We start from the raw sequence: 21,185 nt of genomic DNA, 5'->3' as shown, positions 1-21,185 counted from the left end.
CAAGCATGGAGATCAATAAGAAAGCACATCATTTCATCAGAGTTGGTTTAATAACTTTATTTATGCTCTCACGCACTCGTTCTCTCATTCTCATGAAACAAATTTAACAACAGATTTGAACTGAACTTTTTATACAGGTGACTTAAATTATTCAACAGAAAGTGTACAGCTATCACTACCAAATTTAAGGCAGAATTCCACACAGAAGTGGTCAAAATATTTGATATTGATATAATTTTGACCCATTATTAGTTTCTCTATTTCAACTAAGAACCATCAATTAGACAATGGGAAAAGAACATCTACAACAAAACCCTGCCTTCAACACTGACGTCATGTTAGTAATATATTAGTAACATTTTACATGAATAAAATATACTATGTATTATACATTGTTAAGACTCTTTACCGCTTATTACATGTTGCCCTTCCCAGAAAAAAGGTATTATTGCATCTCTAGAAGTAACCATGGTCCTGCAGTGAGACAGTCAAGCATGTCTCATTATGGCGCAGGAGGTTTTTTTTAATTTTTTTTAAAAACAATTAGCTTCAGATGCTAACACATTGAGGGTCATTTGGAGAGGAGATCACATGTCCATGGATGACACTTACTGACAAAATGACAAAGAGTATGCATGTGGAAAACATAGAGTTGTCTGTACAGTCACCCTAAAGTTTAGCATTTGCAAATTTAATGAGATTTTAAAAAGCCAAGGCCAAGTAGCTAGAGATAATGAAAGTTCCCGAACTATGCTGCCATGCTAGCTTGAAAATTTCCAAAAGCTGTCCCCAAAATAATACTGGTCTCAAAGGCATAGTTAAATATTTTGGGAAATATGATTATTCACTTTGCTTTCTGTACGCTAAGCTAAGCTAAGAAGCTACAGACTCTAGCTTCATATTTAACATACTAACATTAAAGTGGTATCAATCTTCTCTACTAACTCTGGCACAAAAGGGAAACAGCATATTTCCCAAAATGTAAAATCATTCTTTGAACCTACTGAGGAATGCTTTACTGGAGGACTTATTTGTGAAAGAGCGATGGAGAAAAACAATTCAGTGATATGAGCTGTCACTGTCACAAAAACATTTAGATATACAGAATATAGAAAATGTTTAATACTTTCAAAAAATTTACTAGATTCGCTATATAGCCAACTCATTTAGATACCAGTGAAATAGATTATATTATTGGCAAATATCTACTTTGTCTTAAGTTTTCTATTGTGAGGTGCATCAAGTCAATAGCGGCATTAAATGCTGCGCACAAAATCCACATATTTGTGGTTTGCTGTGGCAGGTTTTTAAAAGGACAACTTGCAGTTGTTGTTATTGGAAAAATATAAAAACATACAAAATACAAATAAAGTAGATTTAAAAATTATTTAAAATTTTCACTTCAATTGGCCCATTAACAAGTGTCATATAATTCTGGCTTCCTTCTGCTGCTGGTATCACCAAACATTGACATACATAGAAAAAGAACACAAATGTGCATCGGTTCCTTGTGTTAATACTGTTTCTAACAAATGTTTCTTTGTTTTACACAACTTGCACACAGACTTACATGACAAAAACACAGTGTAGCACAGTACAAAGGTGGTTGAGTGTGGCACGGCATCATTTTTTTGTTTTGTTTTGTTGTTGTTTTTTTATCTACTGATCGACAGCACAGTGGCACCGTCCGCCAGTATGTGTCATCACAAACTTGTCTCCCTGTCCAAACTCTTCTCATGCCTCCGCCGCTTGTGACGCTTTTCGCTGCCACTGGAACAACTGCAATGAAAAAGTAGTATATTACAAAAGGAAACAGGATAATATATTGAATTTATCTCAATCATCTATACGGGAACTAGAACACACAAGTACAGGATGCAAACGCATTGCCAGCTGGCTCACTAGGATTTGTACTGGCTATCAATCAAACAATCCAAATCACATAGCATGCAAATATCTTATAAAGCTTTACAACAGTCTGCTCTGAGATTGAGATATAATGTAATGGCAACCAGTGAGTGATACAGTCTTAATCTTTTTACAACGTTGACAGCATGCAAAGGTTGCATTAAATCATATTAACTTGAAGTAACATGCACACTCAGGCCATGCTATTTACAATCCACCAGCATCCATTTATTACACATTTAATTGATTGATTCATCTCTTATTTGCATAACATGACTTGCAGCACACGCCAACACTGTTTTCGTCATGGCATGCAACAATTAACAGTTGGCAGCAGTAAACAGAAGAAATACATGCTGACAGGGAATGGGAACAACTTACCTTTGGGATATCAGCTTCTGAGAGGTTAGGAAGGGGAGCTTGGGGGTGGAATGGATGGAGAGAGGCAAGCAGGACATACTGTGTTAGTCTACTCTGTGGGAAATCTGAGAGGGCAGGGCTGCTCTTAGATAAACCCTTTCATCTAAACATACTAGCCGCTCAGTTTCCTGGAAAAATATAAAGTAAATGTTCCATAACATTTTAATAATAAACACCTACCACTGCTTGCCTTAACACCCAAACACACCATAATCCTTGAAGTAGATGTTTTTTAACCCAGCAGAAACACACTTAGGATTTGAAATCAGTCAATCTCTGTGTTGTTTTTGGTATTTAAGCACCGTGATGCATCAGTGATACTCGTCTGTATGTCTGAGAGTGATGTGGATAAGGAGGCTGACCTTTTAGCGCTTGGTTCCTTCTTAGTGCTTTCAGAAGGACTGACACTCTTCCACACATTCCCGAAAGATCCTTTGGACATCTCATCAGTGATGTTGACTGTGGCTGGGTCACTCCTTCAAACACATCACAAAGAGGAACAGAAATGTGTATTGTGAATCTACTGTAACAAATACACATGAAGTGTTCCTGCCGAGTAACTCAACTTGTCCCGGGAGTGGTAGTTGCCCCTAATAAGCCTTTTGTAAAATTATCAGTGGTGCAAAATCTTGAATCTTGCAATTTCTTAATTTTGAAATGTTAGAAAACAGTGGAACATACAAGGTCTCCTGTTGTTGAACTTGGAATATGAGTTAAATAGATTGATGTTGTCTCAACAAAAATGAATTAATGAGTCATAAAAAAATCAGTGCAGGAGATTTTTGGTACATTTTTAAACCCCTTTCTCCAGATCATTTCTGTACATGGATGAAATATGATTAAGTATGACTGGCTTTTTCAGTCATATGAGGACTAGGGCTGCTGTGAGCTGCTGAGAAAGAAGGAGGTCACAGAGGGAAATTCATTTTTTCACATTAGTTTCTCTCTCATCATCTTTTTCACTCACTGTTTCTCTTTGGTTGAGTCTCTCTTGCTGTGTGTGTCTGATAAAACAGTGCAGCAGATTTTACATGTTTTTCCTAAATGTTACACACTGGTCAGTTAGCAGATCAGGTGCTGCAGCTATTTGTATAATTTCCTGCTTCCATGTTGTACACCTCTAAACAGAAACATCTTAAAATCAATACTTTTCAGGGCTACTCCAGGTAAAATATCCCATCCAGAGTCTGACAAAAATGGCTTTTTGCAGGAAGTTGGGGAGAATATGATTAAAGATCAAATGAATTACTTGAAGTGTCCCTCCAATGGCACTTGTACAATGCCTTCTTCCTCTGCAATAATACTGTGTTCCTCCTGGAGAAAGAGACAAAAGAGAAAATATTAAAACACTGTGAAGTAGGAGCTTTACTGCTGCAGTGTCAAGAATTACAAGTGATCAAAAGTAACTTTTGGTCATCCAAGCTGAAGTTGCGGTCTATTACTGCACCTCTTCTTCTGCATCCTCCAGTTTCTTCTTCTTCCACTCTGGCATCAGGTCATCCAGCCAGCTCAGCTCTCTCTTGGAGAAGATGAGGTCCAGCAGTTTACGAATGAACACCAGGGCCAAGACCTGGAACAGCAGAGACAAACAGCTATGAACCAACAGTATGCAGAAGGCTAAACAGATTTAGAGGTCCACCTGTGCACACATTCATATTACCATCATAGGGAAGACAATGGCAGCTTTGGAGGTCTTGATGACCCACAGCAGAATCAAGCAGCTGAGCTGGACGATAGTGAAGAGGTGCACCTTCCTCAGTGGGACGTGGCGAAGATAGATGAAGTCGGGCTGATGTTTGGCCGGCATGCAGAACAGCCTCAGACGGTCAAAGAACTGCAAACATACAAGCATACTTTTGGTTCTGCATCTTTTCTGACTTTGTAATAAAGTAACTGCCATCAGTGTCCAAGCTCACCTGAATGCCTCTGAGTGAGGAAGCCCCCATGTACAGAAACACTCCGTACAGCACAGGCATGGGGATAAACTGGAGATAGACAGATAAATAATCAGGATCAAGGCAGAAACTACTTGTGAATTATTCTTACACGGTTGTTCTAAGATGTTTATCCCCTGACCTTTAGCACAGAAGTCATGAAGACCGAGCAGCCCATCAGGGTGAAGATCATGAAGCCAGTGAAGCGCTGCTCTCTGATGCCCAGGAACTTGGGTTGCTCTCCGGGGGCTGAGCACTCCGACTCCAGCTTCAGGCTGTTCACATGGGAGATGGAGAGCACGGTGGCGGCCACGAACCATGGCAGACCCATCACAGAGCACACGCCCAGCATCACCCCCACCACAAACAGGTCCAGATGGTAGCCACAGCCTTTCTGCATGAGTCAGGCAAAGTACATTGGAGTTTAGATACAGTAAGACAATGATTTTACACATTGTTATTAGAAAGATATGTCAGTTACAGTTAATTTGGTTGTTTTTGTGACTGGGCTCTTAAAATACCTTCAGTTTGTGCTCCTTCCTGTTAATAATAACGGCTGTGATCTGCTGGTCCATAAAGATGAGGATGGTGCACAGCAGAGCAGGGAGGACTGTGATGATAGTGGTCCACCAGGGATTAGGCCCCACAGGGTTTATAAGCCAGCCACGATCATCTCTGGTTGGCTGGGAAGAGCAGAGAGAAATGTGGAAATTAGGTTTGAAAAAAAAAAAAAACAGGGACAGAAAAAATGTCAAATACATATTTAATCAATATCAAATGTGAATGACTAATTTCTCATTGCATATTTATTGTATGTGTCTTTCCATTTTAATATGTTGGTAATACTGTTTATTAACATTATCCACATCTTCAATCCGAAAAGCAAAAGTCGTTTTTTAGTTACTTAAAGCTGCTTTCTAATTTGTGGTTCCATCAAATTAAAAGATTCAACTTAACTTCAGAATTAGTCTTTCATTAGTTTTAACTGATTGTGTCTACCATTTCTTTTGACCTGTTCCTCAGAGGTGAAGTACAAAATGCAGGCAAATACAATATAAAGTGACTGATATGCTTAATTTATTTGTGTATAATTTATTCTCAAAGAACTGTAAGAGAAGCAAAATGAGTGTCACTGTCCCACCAACGTGTCTAACTTGCTGGACACTACAAAGTGAATATGTGTAATGAAATAAATGCATCTTAACTTTTCAACTACAATTGTTCCTTCACTGAAAATTCTTCCTATTTGGTGTTTAATCATTTACACTTTTTTAGAGCCGCAGGTGTTCTTATGAACTTACTTTGAACTTGCTGGGGACTTGTAATTTAGGTGAAGGGATCCCCAGGGCGTAATCTACCAAAACCATGGTGAGGATGGTGATGAAGACGGCAAAGTCACTGATGATGGCTCGCACCTGGAGGGAACAAAGACATATACAATCTTAACACATGACCCACATACAGTATATTAATATAATATTGCACCACAGCCAGACTATAGAGTAGTACAGTGCAGTAATCACCACCACAAGGAGGCGCCAGTCTACTATAGATTTGTGTGTCAGCATCACGCCACACATTATGCTCATGAGTGTCATCTCAATGATAAATCATAGAAATTTCACACATAGAGCGACCACACAGACTGCACATTTTCACTGTAACATTTTAAACAACCAATAGATGGCAGCATGATCTAAAATGACACAAACAGGAAAAGCTGTGGCAAGCAGTGTCATTTCAGTCCCACAGCAATATGAGAAGTAAATGGACTGTAAAATGAATGAAGCCGATTCAGTTTTGCAGCGACTATACATCTGAACACAGTTTCAAAAGGAACACTCAGAGAGCTGCAATTCAAGAGGAACAATAGATAGAAAGATTTTAGGTACCTTGGTAGGGAAGTAACGGCTAGTTTTGAACTCCTTGAGGAAGGCCGACATGAAGACGGTGGAGAAGAAAAGGACCACGCACCAGAAGAGGACGTCTGGGATGTAAGGGCCGTGGGGACCACAGGCACTGCCCTCAAACTCCCCATGCAACATCTCGCACTCCTACTGGCACCAGAGGACACAGTGATGATGTTGATGATGATGGTGATGATGATGGGGATGATAATCAAGATGATGAGCACAAAGGGGATGAGGATAATGATGCCGATAAAAGTGATTATAGTGACAGTGAAGATGATGGCGATGATGTATGTGGGTGTCATTGATAAATTAGTGAAGTCTGAACACGAACAATGTGGTACTATTTTTAAATCACATAATTTCTTCAGCACATTCTGCTTTAAATACATCTACAGTTAAAGAAATTAGTGTCTGCACACACTTCCTGTGTTCTCATGTGACTCTGCCTTCCCAAATGTTTGCTGCTTTACGTCTAACAAGCCTGTGTAGGAGTTTTCGAGCATGCCGCCACCGCCATGACTGATTTAAGTCTGACAGCGAGAGAATCCACTCTTCACCCTGCATCTCCATGCTTATTCTGCATGGCTAAATCCTGTGAAATCCTGCCCACATGTTCTTAATCCCCGCCTAGACTTATTATGCGTCTTGATCGAGCAAAGTGTGGGCTAAGTGAGACACAACACAGCGCCAGAGAGTGGAAAAATAGCCCTAACTTTCTAGGTATTTCAGTTTTTGTGTTAAGTTTGATTTCTGGGGAGGTAACTGTGATTACATGTGCTATTTCTGTCTTCTGCTTCGTGTTTTAGCCTTCCTCCTCTCTTCTCGATTCATGATGACAGTTTATTTCTTAACAGCTTACAGATCCAGATCTTCTTTGGATTATTTATCCATTGTTAAAAATCTATTTGAACCCAAGAAAGTATGTTTCATCTACAAATCTCTAAGTCACAGCTTATTTTCTTACATACACTACATACAGTATGTATGGCTGTTTTTCTGTATGTATCTGCAAATGTCAAGGGTTCCTTACCTTGACCTCTAGCATGGTCCAGTTGACCTGGGATGCCGTGATGTTTCTCTCCTCCCAGAGCTGCAGGGTCTCATTGCTGGGGTGACTGGGCTCCACACATGCACAACTATGGAAGGGAGCACACATAAACACATACATTTTATGTTTATATGTTATGTTTGTGTTCAAATCCCATGAAAAGACCCAAACCACTTTTAAAGTGATCTTCTAACAAGTATTGTGTGTGTAGTGAAGTTATTCGTGTCAGACTAGTTCCATTGTTGTCCAAAAACTATTAAAAACACATCAATGAGTCACACTGTTGTTCTGGGTGATAAGTTCCTTCATTACCATGAACACACACACTGCAGTGTATTTAGACTGTATCCTACACACACACTGTACTGCTGCCAGAAATACTCACTAGAGCAACAAATGTGTATTAATGGTTTAGATTTATGTCTTCAGTAGGAATCAGTGGACTTGGGGGTGAGCCATGGTCCGAAAGCACAGAATGATTTTGGGATTTCATGGGATTTATGGACAATAATAAAAAATCAAAAATGTATCAACTAACAACATTATTATATTCTTCTGCCATCAACATGAAACGACTTTGTCTGCTGGCATTTTACAAAACTAAATGTCAGCATCCCCTGCTGTCCACTATACCAGAATAGAAATCCACAGAAGGAGCTCTTGGCTTGACAGCTTATGCATGACGCTCCTGACATACACTTACATGGGATTATTCACCATAAAGCAAAACCCATTTATTTAAAAAAAACTGGACAGTGTGTCCACTATACCACTCCACCATCTGCCATTTAGTGACGCAGCATACTCTTAAGCACATGCGTGCAAATGTGCTATGTTGAGTACCCTAGACATGCAACACAAGCTGCAATGCAATGACATCAGCCCTACTAATAAAATAAAAACACTCTGCTTGGAATAGTACTTTGTGTCTGATATGGTTTTTCTACAAGAAAAGTTGAATTACTGTGCACTAGAGTGTGTATGGCAAATCTCTGAAAAGTTCATTCTGTACAGAGAAGCTCAAACATCCAGGTGAAGTCCAGGTTAGAGTGGTAGGAGACAAAACATCTTTTAGAGGGCCCCAAACAAACGTGATACTCACCTTCAATTCCATACTGTCAATAAGTCTGTTTGATTTTACTTTAAGTCAATGTAGGGCTAGAAAAGTACTGTTTTCAATGTTGAATAATTTAGTTATTCTTCTAATGAACTGATTAAATATTAAGTCTATAAAATGTGAGAAAACTGAGAAAAATGCCCCACGGTCCAAGCTGATGCCTTAATTAGAGGCCAAAAATACTGACTTTTTGTCCCTGATATGGGTCAAGCTCCAAAAACAATGAGTCCTACATTTCCCACAATGCAACTCGATAGCAAATTTTGTTCAAGCCTCCCTGCCAGACTCCATGCCCCCAGATTGTAATGCAATCTCAACCGCGAACTGAGATAATCCTGATGACATCGTAAGAGTTATCCACACTAAGCGGGTTACATTTGTAAACACATCTTTTCCTGTCTGTTTCAGCTTTATGTCCAGACTAAAAAGGAGTTTCTCTCCCCCCAAAAAACTGAGCTTTTCCAAAACAGCCTCCAGCGTATAAATCTTAAAAAGCTGGATTGGTGATTTAATTGTGTATGAGGGAAAAGTGACAGTAAAGAAAAGCTTTTTGTCACTCTAACTTTCTCTGTGATCGATTGTTTGAAATGTCAGCGTAGCCAAACTCAATGCAGCTGTAGTCATTAAGCTGGATTGATGCTGATATTGTCGCAAATATGATTGAATGATTTATTATCAAAAGCCACAGCTCAGCTGCCTGGGAATCATTATAACATACTCGTTTATTTGTCTGACAACAGAAACAGATAAATATATAAATGACAAAAACTGAACTTGATGTGTAAAATTGATGAAGTGCTCCTTTACAATTCACTCATTTCTTCAGCCAACAAGCCTAAAATCCCAAAATATTTCACTTGAAATAATATTAAGCCGCAACTGGGTTTCTAATAAAGCACTTACGAATACTGTGTGAGCTTCTGAAGGTCGTTGTTTTTATTGATGGGGTAGTGCACCCCTAGGTGCATCAGCTTCTCCAGGGCCTCATAAATGAAGATGATGCAAATAAGGGATGCGAAGGCTTCTTCAGTGAAGCGCGTGATGTAACAGACGAGCGAGCTGGCATCCGTGGCCACCAGCAGTAGACATAAGAAGGCTGTCCACAGGCCAATACAGGCCCTCAAGGAGAGGTAGGAGAGGCCGTAGTCCCTGAGAGAACGAGAACACACACACACACATACAGGAGGATGTGGTGCGTGATTAGATATGGCATCGCTACAGCACAAAGCACGCACATCCAACATCAACAAAGAAATATTCTAGCAGAAGGAAAGCAAAAATGTGTGCATTAAAAAACAACAAAATAAGAAAAAACCTACTTGCAGAACTTGAAGAGGATCTTCTCAAAGACAAGAACAGGCCCTGTGCTGCCCAAGATTGTCAGAGGTTGACCAGCAAAAAGAGAGTAGGCTATTCCAGTCATGGACGCTCCAAACAAGGACTCAATAGCACTCTGAAAACAGGAAATAACACTCTGATTCCATTGCTTAAAAGCTAAACAGTCACACATGCTACTTCTAGAGCATTTAAATTGATTTGATCTGATTTGCTCTAAACATAAATCCCTCATTTCAGACAAGAACAACAAGAATAAATGTTTTAGCAAATGTAGTCATGCTGCACTTAGTCACACAGCTGCTTTGAGCTAAATGCTAGAATGGCAACATGATCACAATGACAATGCTAACACACAGGTATGGATTTTACCATGTCCACCATTTTATAGGCAACAGACACAAAGTACAGCTGAGGTAGGTATTGGTGGGTAAGTCACAAACCAAACAAATATTTGACCTGATGATGGCGCTAGATGAAAAGTTAAGAGATCACTAAAGTCATTACAACACATCCTGGGGGCTACATTAGTATCTGTTCCAGATTTCATGGAAATCTATACAATAGTTGATGAGATATTTCAGTCTGGACTAAAGTGATGTACTGAAAGACAAATCAATAATGCCATCCCTAAAGCCACACTGTCAACATGACTACGTACACAGCACAAGCTTATTGTACTGTGTTTTTCCTCTATGTGAGATCTAGGAAAATAAGTGGAGCAACAGCAGAAAAGTAGACTGTGTTTCAAGGTGCCTTTGAGTACAATGTGGCAACTGTTTGAATTTGATTCATGATGCTGAGTCTTCCCTGGACATATGCAAATTTAACATCTGATCTTGGTTGTTTTTTTTAACTATTTCAAAAACCCATTCCATTGAAAATAATGTCCTTGGCCGTACAATAACTTAAGACCAAACTTTTAGGAGTGAGTATTTAATTTCCTTCTATTATATAATGTTGCTTCTTACCACACGTCCCTCTGTGGCCTCACCCAGGAGTCCTCCGAAGGTGATGACGGGTGACATACAGGCGCAGTAGAGGAAAAGGAAGGAGGCCAGACACTGCAGACTGAGGGCATCTGCGTAGTCGGACAGGTAGTGAGGAGCCTTTCGCTTAATGTCCATGACGAAACCGCCAAAAAACCTGTGGCAAAAAAAAGGATTTCATGAGAGGAAAGCATGCAAGCAAACATGTACGGAACCACATATCAATCAGCAATCAATCAATCCACTTTGTCTTTTTTTTTGTCTATTTTTTTCTTTTTCTCTTTCATTGTTGTGGTTACTGTTTGTTTTTGTGTGTCGATACATTTAAATTAAAAAAAAGAAAGAAAGAAAGAAATGTGAGATTTGACTTTTTACCAGACTTGTGAATATGCCTAATTAGCATCTCACGGAAGATATTAAACATGAACATTTTTCATGGACATCTTGGGATTACTGAGATTTGGGCAATTATTTAAAAATAATGTAGATGTATTTTGGGAAGGGATTTTTGCAGCATTTTTTATGTATGTTTGAATTGTAATGTCATATATTACAGTATAACCTACATTATGTTGTGTTACTGCATTGATTCATGACCTGCAGTATGGTGGTAGTTCTCTCCACTGCTGCAAATGTTTGAGCACTTAACTACAGTGAGTACTAGCTCCTCTAATTCTAGTGTATTTACAGTATTACTCATATGAACCACAGGACTAAAATATTGAAAAAGGGCAAACTGTCCCTACGCTGAGGTTACATCTTTGCTGTGTATGTTTATATCAGTGTAAGTGTGTGTGTGTGTGTGTGTGTGTGTGTATGTAAGACTCAGCCACAGCGAGCACTCTCTCCCGCTGCAGCAAACCGGGACCGTGGTGAACTAGCTGGAAGTGGTTGCTAGGGCAACGGTAGGCGGGACATTATGCTTATTTTCAGTCTGAGCGGTAGGCAGCGATGCCATGTCCCAGGAGGTGGAGGTGGTGGTGGAGGGGAGATGGAGTCAGTGTGATAGCTGAAACTGGGCTTCCGGCCAATTTTTTAGCTGGGGTAAGAGACTGTACCGCAGCATACCAAAGCTAAGCAGCAGCACATTATTCATTCCTCTGCTATTAAACCACCAAACACTCATTTCATTGTCTCAAGCTGACCATCAGGTGATTTAAAGGTGATGACAACATTTTTTAAAAATCTTTAACCCTTCTCTATATATCAACATGTGCCTCGAAGTCTCTATTAAGTCTCTATATGCTAGATATAATGAAGGGAAAAATGTGCTTGATGTTATTTGTGCCATCATCATGAGAATTCAACAGCATTTTTTCAGCAACAGTCATTCAATGTATTTCTGCAATTATCTCTCTATATTCATATTTATATTTATATATCTCTCTCTCTATTTTCAGTGGTGGAGTCTGCCTTTTCTATGCTGTATTCACAGGCAATGACACAGTATGTAATCTAGCCTTATTCTTTGCAATGTTATCTCATTCAGTGGTGATTTTAGACCCTTTTTAGGGGTCCTCTCTTTAGAAATCTGTGATTGTTTATTCTGAACTATTATTATTATACATTATAGTAGACCACTCTACTATGTATTATTTTTTCTTGTTGTAATTTACATTATCCAGTGAAATGTGTAATTTAGCAGGGGGTTTGAACACTTTCACGGGGCATTGAATGTCATATTCTCATTAGGATCTGAGCCCTAAAGGTCTGATCCTACCCTATCACCCCTGATCTCATTGATGTTCATGTGGCTTTTATATTGACGTACATGAGTTTTTGTCACTGAGGTTCATGCTGGCAGCAATTGTTCATCTAAAATGCATCTACAAAACAATTCATGGTCAGTTTAAAACATGTTTTAACAGTGTATCAGTTTTAAATATTGCAGAGAGCAATGCAACAAGATGAGCTGCTTTAGTGAGCTGTTGAACCAACAGCTTGGTGAACCTCTCAGCAAGGTCACCGACTTTACTATGTGTCCTGCTGTTGTGTGGAAAACTACTCCGGCCCACATGAAATCAGACTGCTGTTACACTTATTACCAACAAATGCTTGTTTGGCTGCACTGTAAACTTCTTGTCTTTCTTATAAAGTAGCTGCTCAAGGAGTGTGTACGCTCACTGTTACCAAGGTAACCATGGGTGTCACTAAATCAACCAGAGGTGAAATCTTATATATTCCAACTTTTTTTTTTACACTTTTGCCTTTTCAATGCCACAACACATTGCTCTAAGACTTCATTTATATCTTTGTACATGGCCTATTTTTTGATACTAAACATATTGCTCACACACTACATAGCTGCTCAATGATTGACACTTACCAGACACAAATGAGTCAGCAATAATCACAGTCACTGTCTTGTAATAAATGCCTCTTGACTTTATGCATCTGTATGCAACAGTTCACTGTTTTGCTGTCAAGCTCTAGGACTTTTTAATTATCTGATTATTTAGTTGGCACAAAATATTATCCTCATCATCAGTTGGTTCAGACACATCGTCCTTTTCTTCATTTTTTTCTGTTGTCATCAACTGCCCTCGATATCAAAGGACGTCTTTGCTCTGAAGTGAACTCACACATTTGAGCGGACATTTTGTCAGCATTAATTTATACTCAGCAACAATGAGGCCAATCAGGAAAACACATTATTACCTACACCAGTGGTCTCCAACCTTGCTCCTGGAGAGCTACTGCCCTGCATGTTTTAGGTATCTCCTCTAACACACCTGATTCTACTCATTAACTTGTTATCAAGCCCTGAACAAGCTGTGACTGCCTGATAACGAGTTCATTATTTGTATCAGGTGTGTTAGAATGGGGAGATACTTAACACATGCAGGGCAGTAGCTCTCCAGGAGCAGGATTGGAGACCATTTACTTACAAGCTGCACACCTATTACAATTCTGACACCAGGAAAACAGTTCTAGCTTCTACAGTAGCAGTGAGGTTTCAGATTGCAACCAACTGATCCAACATAGGTTTTCCTACACACTTGGAAGGAGAGTTGGAGAGGGAGGGGAATTTAGTTGGGTGCAATCTGTAACCTCACTGCTAGATGCCACTAAATCCTACACTCTTGCCCTTTAAGTAAACTTAAAAAAGCCGACAGCCACGACTGCAGCCTCATTAAGCCTCTCTCGTTGTGAATCAAAGTAATTAGGCAAACACACTGTTTATTTACCAATGAGAAATGTTAGAAATTCAGTTTCCGGGGCTCAATAATTACCCTGTTATTAGAAGTGGAGACACGATCATGATAATGAGGAAACTAGGAGTGAAGTGCTGGCAAATGAGTGCTGGCACAGTGATAACGTGTCATGATTAACCAAATTCCACATTCATTTTGCAAGTGAATACAATATGCAATGTGAGGAGCAGTGCGCTGTGCATTATACAGTATGCGAGTGAGAATACTGCACTCACATGGCACTGTATTTTTAAATAATATAACAATGTTGCAATATTAAAGATGTGACTTGACATGGAATAGAGTGCTTGGATGGATTTAAAGTTAAACTAATGATATTCAAGGAGTTGAAGTGTGAGGAATGATGCATGGGTCTTCTTAAGAGAACTAAATTTATAGTTTGGGGACAGAGAGGCAGCTACAAGGCGACAGGAAGACGGGGACAAAGCTCAAGAAGGCAGCATGTCACAAATCATGCTGTTTCTCTCGAACACCTACCTTCCAGTACGCTGGAGCTCAGGACCGCCATGCCCTCCGTGTTCCTCCAACTCTCCGAGATCCGTCACTCCATTGGGAACAGGGGGAATCTTACGCTTTTCCTGTGTGGTTAAGCTCACTGTCAGTCAACCTGCCTGTTGCTGGTCATCATCACGTGGACAATAACAAGCGTCAGTTGCACTTACATCTCCACTGAGTCAATCAAGTTTTAACCAAGCTTAAATTCCAACAGAGTTTTTCTGAATGTAGCATATTCTGATATAAAGTTCATCAGCATAATGAGCTAATTGCACAGTGGCGTGTCATTAATTCACTGCAGGAGCCTAATGACAAAAGGAAGAGGACCTAAAACAACCTCCGTTGTTTTAATCATCTGGGGCAGTTTTATGTTAGGTAACAGAATTTTCTCTTCCCAAAAACAAGATGGCAGATCGCTTTCCACAGTCGTCACAGACCGAAATAACTAATGGAGGGAAAATAGCTAATGTTTTGGAAAGGATTGAGAGCACAACCCCGGGGAGAGGCATCAAAGCACAGAGTACAACCCAGTTGAGATTAGAGGAGATCACAGATGTTTAAATATTTCTCAGCAGACTAGCGATGTTACAAGGAACTGTGAGAGCATAGATGGGGATTTTACCTGAGAGGGCACGTTTTTGGGAGGTTCTATTCTGATGGAGGGGTCCCACTCTCCAGGAGGCAACACTGTCACCTGGTCCAGAAACTCATCGATGCCCGCCACCAGGTCGTTTCTGTCTTTGGCCTTGTAAGCGACATCATGAAAAATCTGCACAGGAGCAAGGAGAGATGTTAAATCACTTGTCTGTATGAATAAATAGGATCTGGAATAGAAATTCCATAGATTTACAGATGGAAACACTATCTCCATACAGAAGGTGAACAAAATATTCAGAACGTTATCATACAAAGTCAATCTACAGAAGAATAAGGTGCATTAATGCGTCAGTTTCCCCACAAATGTCTATGAGAAAAAGGATTCCTTCACACAACATGTCTGAAAGGCGAATCAGTTTTGATTTAAGCACAGCGATGGGTGCAATTCATTCCCATATGCGATGAAGTAGGTTGACATCAATACGCTTCTATTTTCATACATCCCAGAGGACTGCTTCCAAAATGAAAAAAAAAAGGCATGGTCAGTAACATTAGCTCATACAGTAGCTGCACTGTGGGAAATCCTGTTACGCGTTTTATGTCATACTCTGTTGATCCCCAGAGGCTTTTCTCTTGCTCTTTAACAGAGGTCAGGTTCAGCCAAAAGTCATATGTTGTTGTTGTTTTTTGGACTTTTGACTTATAGGATAGTTTTCATATACTCCCTAAGCAACCACAATGCCATCAAAAACATATATGACAAATATCCAATATTTATTATTCCAGTTTTGGGATACTAGTATTAATATTTGAACATAAATACATGATTGTAAATAAGAAAATAAGATGCTTTGGGGGGATTTTTATTATGGAAATGACATCCAGTGGTGAAAAACAACTCATAGTACATTTACTCAAGTACTGTACTAAAGTACAAGTTTGAGTTACCACATGCCTCAAATAGCTTGGGGGCCTTTTCATACCATCAGCCATCAGACTGTACAACAGCACAGCTCCCAGTACCTCCCACTCCCACTAATAAGACTGAGGCTGTCCTACTGTTTAATCACAGAAACACTGCAGATTATTTTAGAAATTGTTCATTGTTTATTGTATTTAGTATTTAAAGATTTTTTATTATATATAGTATTGAGAGATTATTTATTGTATGTCATTTTTTTTATGTAATTACATTTTTTGTCAGTTATTACAAGAATACTGGGGGATCAATAAAGTTTACCCTTCCCCTAATCTTACTTTACTTAAACACTTGTGCTACACAGCATTTTAAAAATACTTCACTTCCACTTCTTTGTTTGATTTTTACAGATTCGTTTTCATACAAAACATATAATAAGTTTCTAAAACAGGAAGTGTTTTTCAGTGTAAAAAGAAATATCCCCTACAGTCCAGATAACATATACAACTTGTTTAAAGAATTTGCTAAAATTAGAGAGGCTAATTTATAGAATATGTCTTAAACAAGGTTATCTATATTAAAACATGTTGCCATATTCTCATTGTATTGCAAAAAAAGGTTATATTTTGAGGTTTTTGCAGCCTCATATTTCAATAAGTACCTAAAATCAGCTCCACCTCCAGCAACAACAACAGAAATGCTGCTCACACATTCATGCATAAGTGATAACAGTCCTATAATATACAGCATGTGATATTCATGTGCAGCACTGTAATATGTCTGGACTAAGGCCTTACCTCATCAGTCATCAGAGTGGCAATAGACCGGCCAATTTCATGATACTGTGGACCTTTTCCCAGAGGGCCGAGCAAGATGAAAAGAAACCTGTGCAACAAAAGAGGACAACAGTTTTTGGGGTAAAACCTTCCAAATCTATTAAAAAAAAAAAAAAAAGGTCAGAATATCATCTCATCAATTTTGTGTATAACCTGGTGGTGATGGGAACCTCAGCCAGGCCGTTGAGCAGCACAGCTGGAGACAGGCGGATGAAGGCCACCACGGGGCGGTCTAGGAATTCCAGCTCCCCCACCAGGACGTTGGATGCCTCGGCACCAGGAGGGATCTTCTTCATGAAGTGGAGGTCAATCTGTGAGGCAGAGGGAAGCAAAACCAAAACATGAAAATGGACTTTAGAATAATACGGCAATAAGATGAGAGATAATGAGTTAGGCTGTATGTGAATAAGACAGTCTACCACATGTTGGGCAAGAGGAATACAGTGACCATTTCACACGTAACCCAATCTTAAGTTAAATATACAGCAGTAGTTATGTGTCCAGCTATCACTACCAGTAGATAAACAACAGGATCAGCAGTGGGTCTGCTTGCTCACCTTGCTGAAGTCGACAGCACTGTTTTCTCGGCTGACATCTTGTTTGCCCTCATTGTTAGCCGGCTGGGACTGAGGTGAGACCGTTTGGCCTGTCAGGCAGAGCAGGGAACCAACATTATGTCAGACTCTCACAATATTTCTTTCCCACACAAAGACAAAAGGTCTCCAGTGAGTGACTGCAGGGTACAGTTACATTCTCTGAAAAATATGATACAGCAGTGGTACCTTTTGTTGTAGGTGCTGCACCTTTATGGGAATAAAAGTGCAGCCCTAGTGACAATAGATACAATATTGTACCTTTTTTTTCAGGGTGTATCTGGTGAGTAAGTGTAACATTAAGAACACGTGATGAATGATCAGTGATGCAGTGGACATAGTGACTTTAGTAAAAATTTAGTAAACCAAACGAGACACAATCTTTAACTTTCATTTCATATTAACTGTATCAACTAAAGCTATTTATTTAGATAGCTTTTTCTGGATATTATATTTTTGCTGAAACAAAGTCAAAGATTGCTCCTTCTAAATTTCAATTTCAAGCAATTTGTGATGTGAAGCTATTTGAGCAGACCAGCACAGCACGCAAAGGGAATACTGAAATGCGCCTTGCTCAAAATGCCAGCTGTTTCGGTGAGGATGGGATGATACTACCATTAAAGGAGACTAGGAAATACTTACTTGCTTTCTTGGCAAGAGTCAGATAAGAAGATCAATACCACTCTCTAAACATGAGAGAGAGATCGATCTTCTCGTCTAACTCTCAGCAAGAAAGTAAACAATTTCCTAAGATAATCCTAAACTATACCCTAACAAAAAGGAAAGAAAATGTAGATTATGTTTCATGTTATGAAGTTATACCATGAATTTGAAGTAAGTAAAGCTACCTCTGTTAATTAGTGACTATTATGAATGAGTCAGCTCCTACTGTTTATAGCCATTAAACATATTGTTGACAATGACAAGTGGAGAGTATTATCATAAATATTGGTATACAACACACCATTTACCTCAAGTTTATTGTAACGTGTTTAAAGAATGAAATGTTTAGTAGGGAAAACATCTGCATACTTGAAACCAGCTTCTTTCTTTTTATGGCCTCACTTGTATATCACAAAAATAGCTCAGCTACAAGAACATCGTCACTGTGAGCTTTAAGACATTTAAGAATGCGGAAGTTTTATTTTTTTCTTGGTTCTTGGCCGATTTCTAACCTTTGATGATACTCTCCCCTTTTAATAAGTTCCTTTAATACTATTAGGACTACCACTATCACTAGACTTTTAGTGTTTAGCATCAGCTTAGGCGCCCTGGTTGCCTGTGCAGATTTCCTGCTCTGTGTCTTCTTGTGAGATGGGAGAGTAGCCTTGTGCAAATGCCTGAAGGACACTAAGACGTTTGGTCTTGGTTTCGCCAAACGTCGTGTCTGACGTCTGGAGGCTCCTAGAGGAGCTTAAAGGTGACGAAGCAGTGGACAGACATGATACACAACACACACACCGCGGCCATGCCGCACAAGAAAAGGCCTTTCTGGGTGAATCATTCTCGGGGAGTGCTTTCTCAGACAAAGACCTGGGAGATTTGACAGGTTGATAATAGAGGCCATTTACTGGTTAAGTGAATGGCACACAAACACATGCACACACACATGCAAAATACAGCGGACAAGACAAACACACACACAAACATGGAGAAACACAAAAAAGAGGAGAAAATGAGATATCAAACAGCAAGTCACAGATGGAAAAAACATGCAAAGGATTACAACATTATAGATAAAAACATACAGTTTATATTTACATACAACACAATATACTGTATGGTCACCATGGACAAAGCAGAGAATAATACAGCATGTGGAACAGATTGCACTCTTGGTAATTAACAGGTTGGTGTTTAAGTGTGTCCAGACCATTTACTCACCATTCTTGTCCATGGAATGTGGCTCGGACTGCTTCTTGCCAATATCGGCAAAGGAACGAACAATAGGGATGCGGTTGGCCAGTTTCTTGTGGTTTTGGTGGTGGTGTTGTTTGAGCAGGGCCTCTCGGATCCTCTTCCTGGCATCCTGACCTACAGCGCCCGACACCTCGTGCTGATCCAGAACCATGTCTGGGAAGCGAAAACATTTCACATTTCATTTTTTTTATATTCACAAAACCTTCATAGCATCTGTCCCTGTGTAGCAGCAAGAGATGCTAAGCTGATTATTCAACTGAAAACTGACCTACTGCTGCTGATTTAATCACACTATACCAGGTTAAGTTTATCAGTTTTCAAAACACTCACATAAATATTATATTTGCTGCGCTCTAAAACTGAAAACACAGATGCCTTACTCCTACCTAAAACAGGTCAAATGAGTCTGTACATGTAGAAGCATTTTTGATTGTTTTTGTTTAGTCCACTGTATTTCTGGGTGAATCATCATGATGTCGATACTGTGGCCTGTTACAAAGCTTTGACATAGTCATTTTAGGATTGAGTATTTGTTAATGGTTTATTTGTGTAGCATGTTTCAACAACAAGCTTGTGCTTTACATAAGGCATAAAAAGATAATCAAAATATAACAAATAAAAGCAATTAAACAGGACAATAAAACTACAGTGCAGTGCATTTTATGTGACCAGCCCCAAAGTTTTAAGAGATGATAGTACTGAGAGTGGTAGCTGATCTCTAGTTTTCTGGGAATTTGGGGGTGAGTATGAGTTTCATAAAAAAATAATGCTGTGTCTCCATGTTTAGTTTTGGCCCTGGGGACACAAAGCAAACCTGTGCCAGACAAACTGAGAGGTCTGGATGGTTCAAAACAAACAGTAGCTCAGAAATGGATTTTGGCCCTAAACCATTCAGTACACTAACAGTAGCAGTTTCAATGTCAGTTCTTTAACACACAGGAAGCCAGTGCAGAGCTCTCTCTTAGAAACATCTAGTGTCTTGGTCTTAGTGAATATGTTTCTCCATGTCTTGCAGAGTCATTGAATTTAATATATACTTATTGTGGATATTAAAATTCAGTCTTAAGTGATAGTGTAAACCTGTCTGCCATCCAAACAACTATAGTATGATATTTTATTGTTTTCCACAATGTGAGCATAAGCTGGGAGCATGTAGATGTCAATCAGAAGGTGGCCCAGACTGGAGCCTTGCAGAACTCCATCTGCATGTCATTTCAGGTGGCTCAAATGAGATATATTTTAGTTTTAACCAATGAGTAACACAAGATCACGGAACGCTTTTCAGCCTCCAGTGTCTACCTGCGATCTCTTCCAGCGAGTTGGCCCTCATGTCCAGCATCACGGTGCCGTTCATGATGCAGCTGCGAAGCTCGAAAAGACTGTGTAGAGACAGAGTGGCTACGTAGGGTTTACTCCACCGCTCACCACCATCCTCAACATCCTCCTCAAACTTAAGCCACCTGCATATGGAAAAAAAACAACTCAGTAAATACATACTTTCACTTGAAAATTATGAAAATGAAAACAGAGCATTGTGGTGGTTGTTTAAAATTGTGTAGGTAATTAAGGCCAGATGTTGATGTTGTATGATATGTATAATTTCTGCATTCAGTGCTGTGAGAGGTGATAAATGCAATAAAGTACAGTGTGGTATGAATTAAAACGTGAACACCCCGAGGGGTATGGCGCCATAACAATAACCCCTTGATAATAGCTTGCAGTCAGATGCTAACAGGATCAAAGTCTCAGGTGCAACAGAGGAAAAACGCAGCAGCTGGCCAGACCCAGCCCATGTGGCCGACTGCAGCGGCGTACCTGGCTGTCTCTTTCCACTCTGCGTCCTCACCCTCCCTGAGGCAGATTTCGTCCAGCTCAGTGAACAGGGCGTGGGGGATGTGTTCCTCATCGCCATCCTCTGTCCCCAACAGAAACTGCACCCTCTGGGC

General features: G+C 39.6%; 1 protein-coding gene across 1 annotated transcript; it reads right to left on the bottom strand.

The window, feature by feature from the left end:
- Positions 1–1,652: 1,652 nt before the first annotated feature.
- Positions 1,653–19,392, bottom strand: LOC128354563 (sodium-driven chloride bicarbonate exchanger-like). The gene is made up of 21 exons (XM_053314783.1): positions 19,204–19,392; positions 17,284–17,372; positions 16,880–17,037; positions 16,688–16,775; positions 14,997–15,143; positions 14,357–14,457; positions 10,647–10,821; positions 9,660–9,793; positions 9,244–9,489; positions 7,206–7,311; positions 6,155–6,316; positions 5,564–5,677; positions 4,784–4,945; positions 4,405–4,656; positions 4,245–4,313; positions 3,989–4,162; positions 3,776–3,898; positions 3,578–3,642; positions 2,691–2,804; positions 2,290–2,327; positions 1,653–1,779 (listed from the first exon to the last, which is right to left on the bottom strand). The coding sequence occupies exons 1-20, from the start codon at positions 19,388–19,390 to the stop codon at positions 2,315–2,317; spliced, it is 2,679 nt and encodes an 892-aa protein (XP_053170758.1). The 5' UTR covers positions 19,391–19,392; the 3' UTR covers positions 1,653–1,779; positions 2,290–2,314.
- Positions 19,393–21,185: the final 1,793 nt, after the last annotated feature.

Source organism: Scomber japonicus, chromosome 24 (assembly GCF_027409825.1).
Source record: "Scomber japonicus isolate fScoJap1 chromosome 24, fScoJap1.pri, whole genome shotgun sequence".
Lineage (NCBI taxonomy): Eukaryota > Metazoa > Chordata > Actinopteri > Scombriformes > Scombridae > Scomber > Scomber japonicus.
This window is presented reverse-complemented; position numbering and strand designations above follow the sequence as displayed.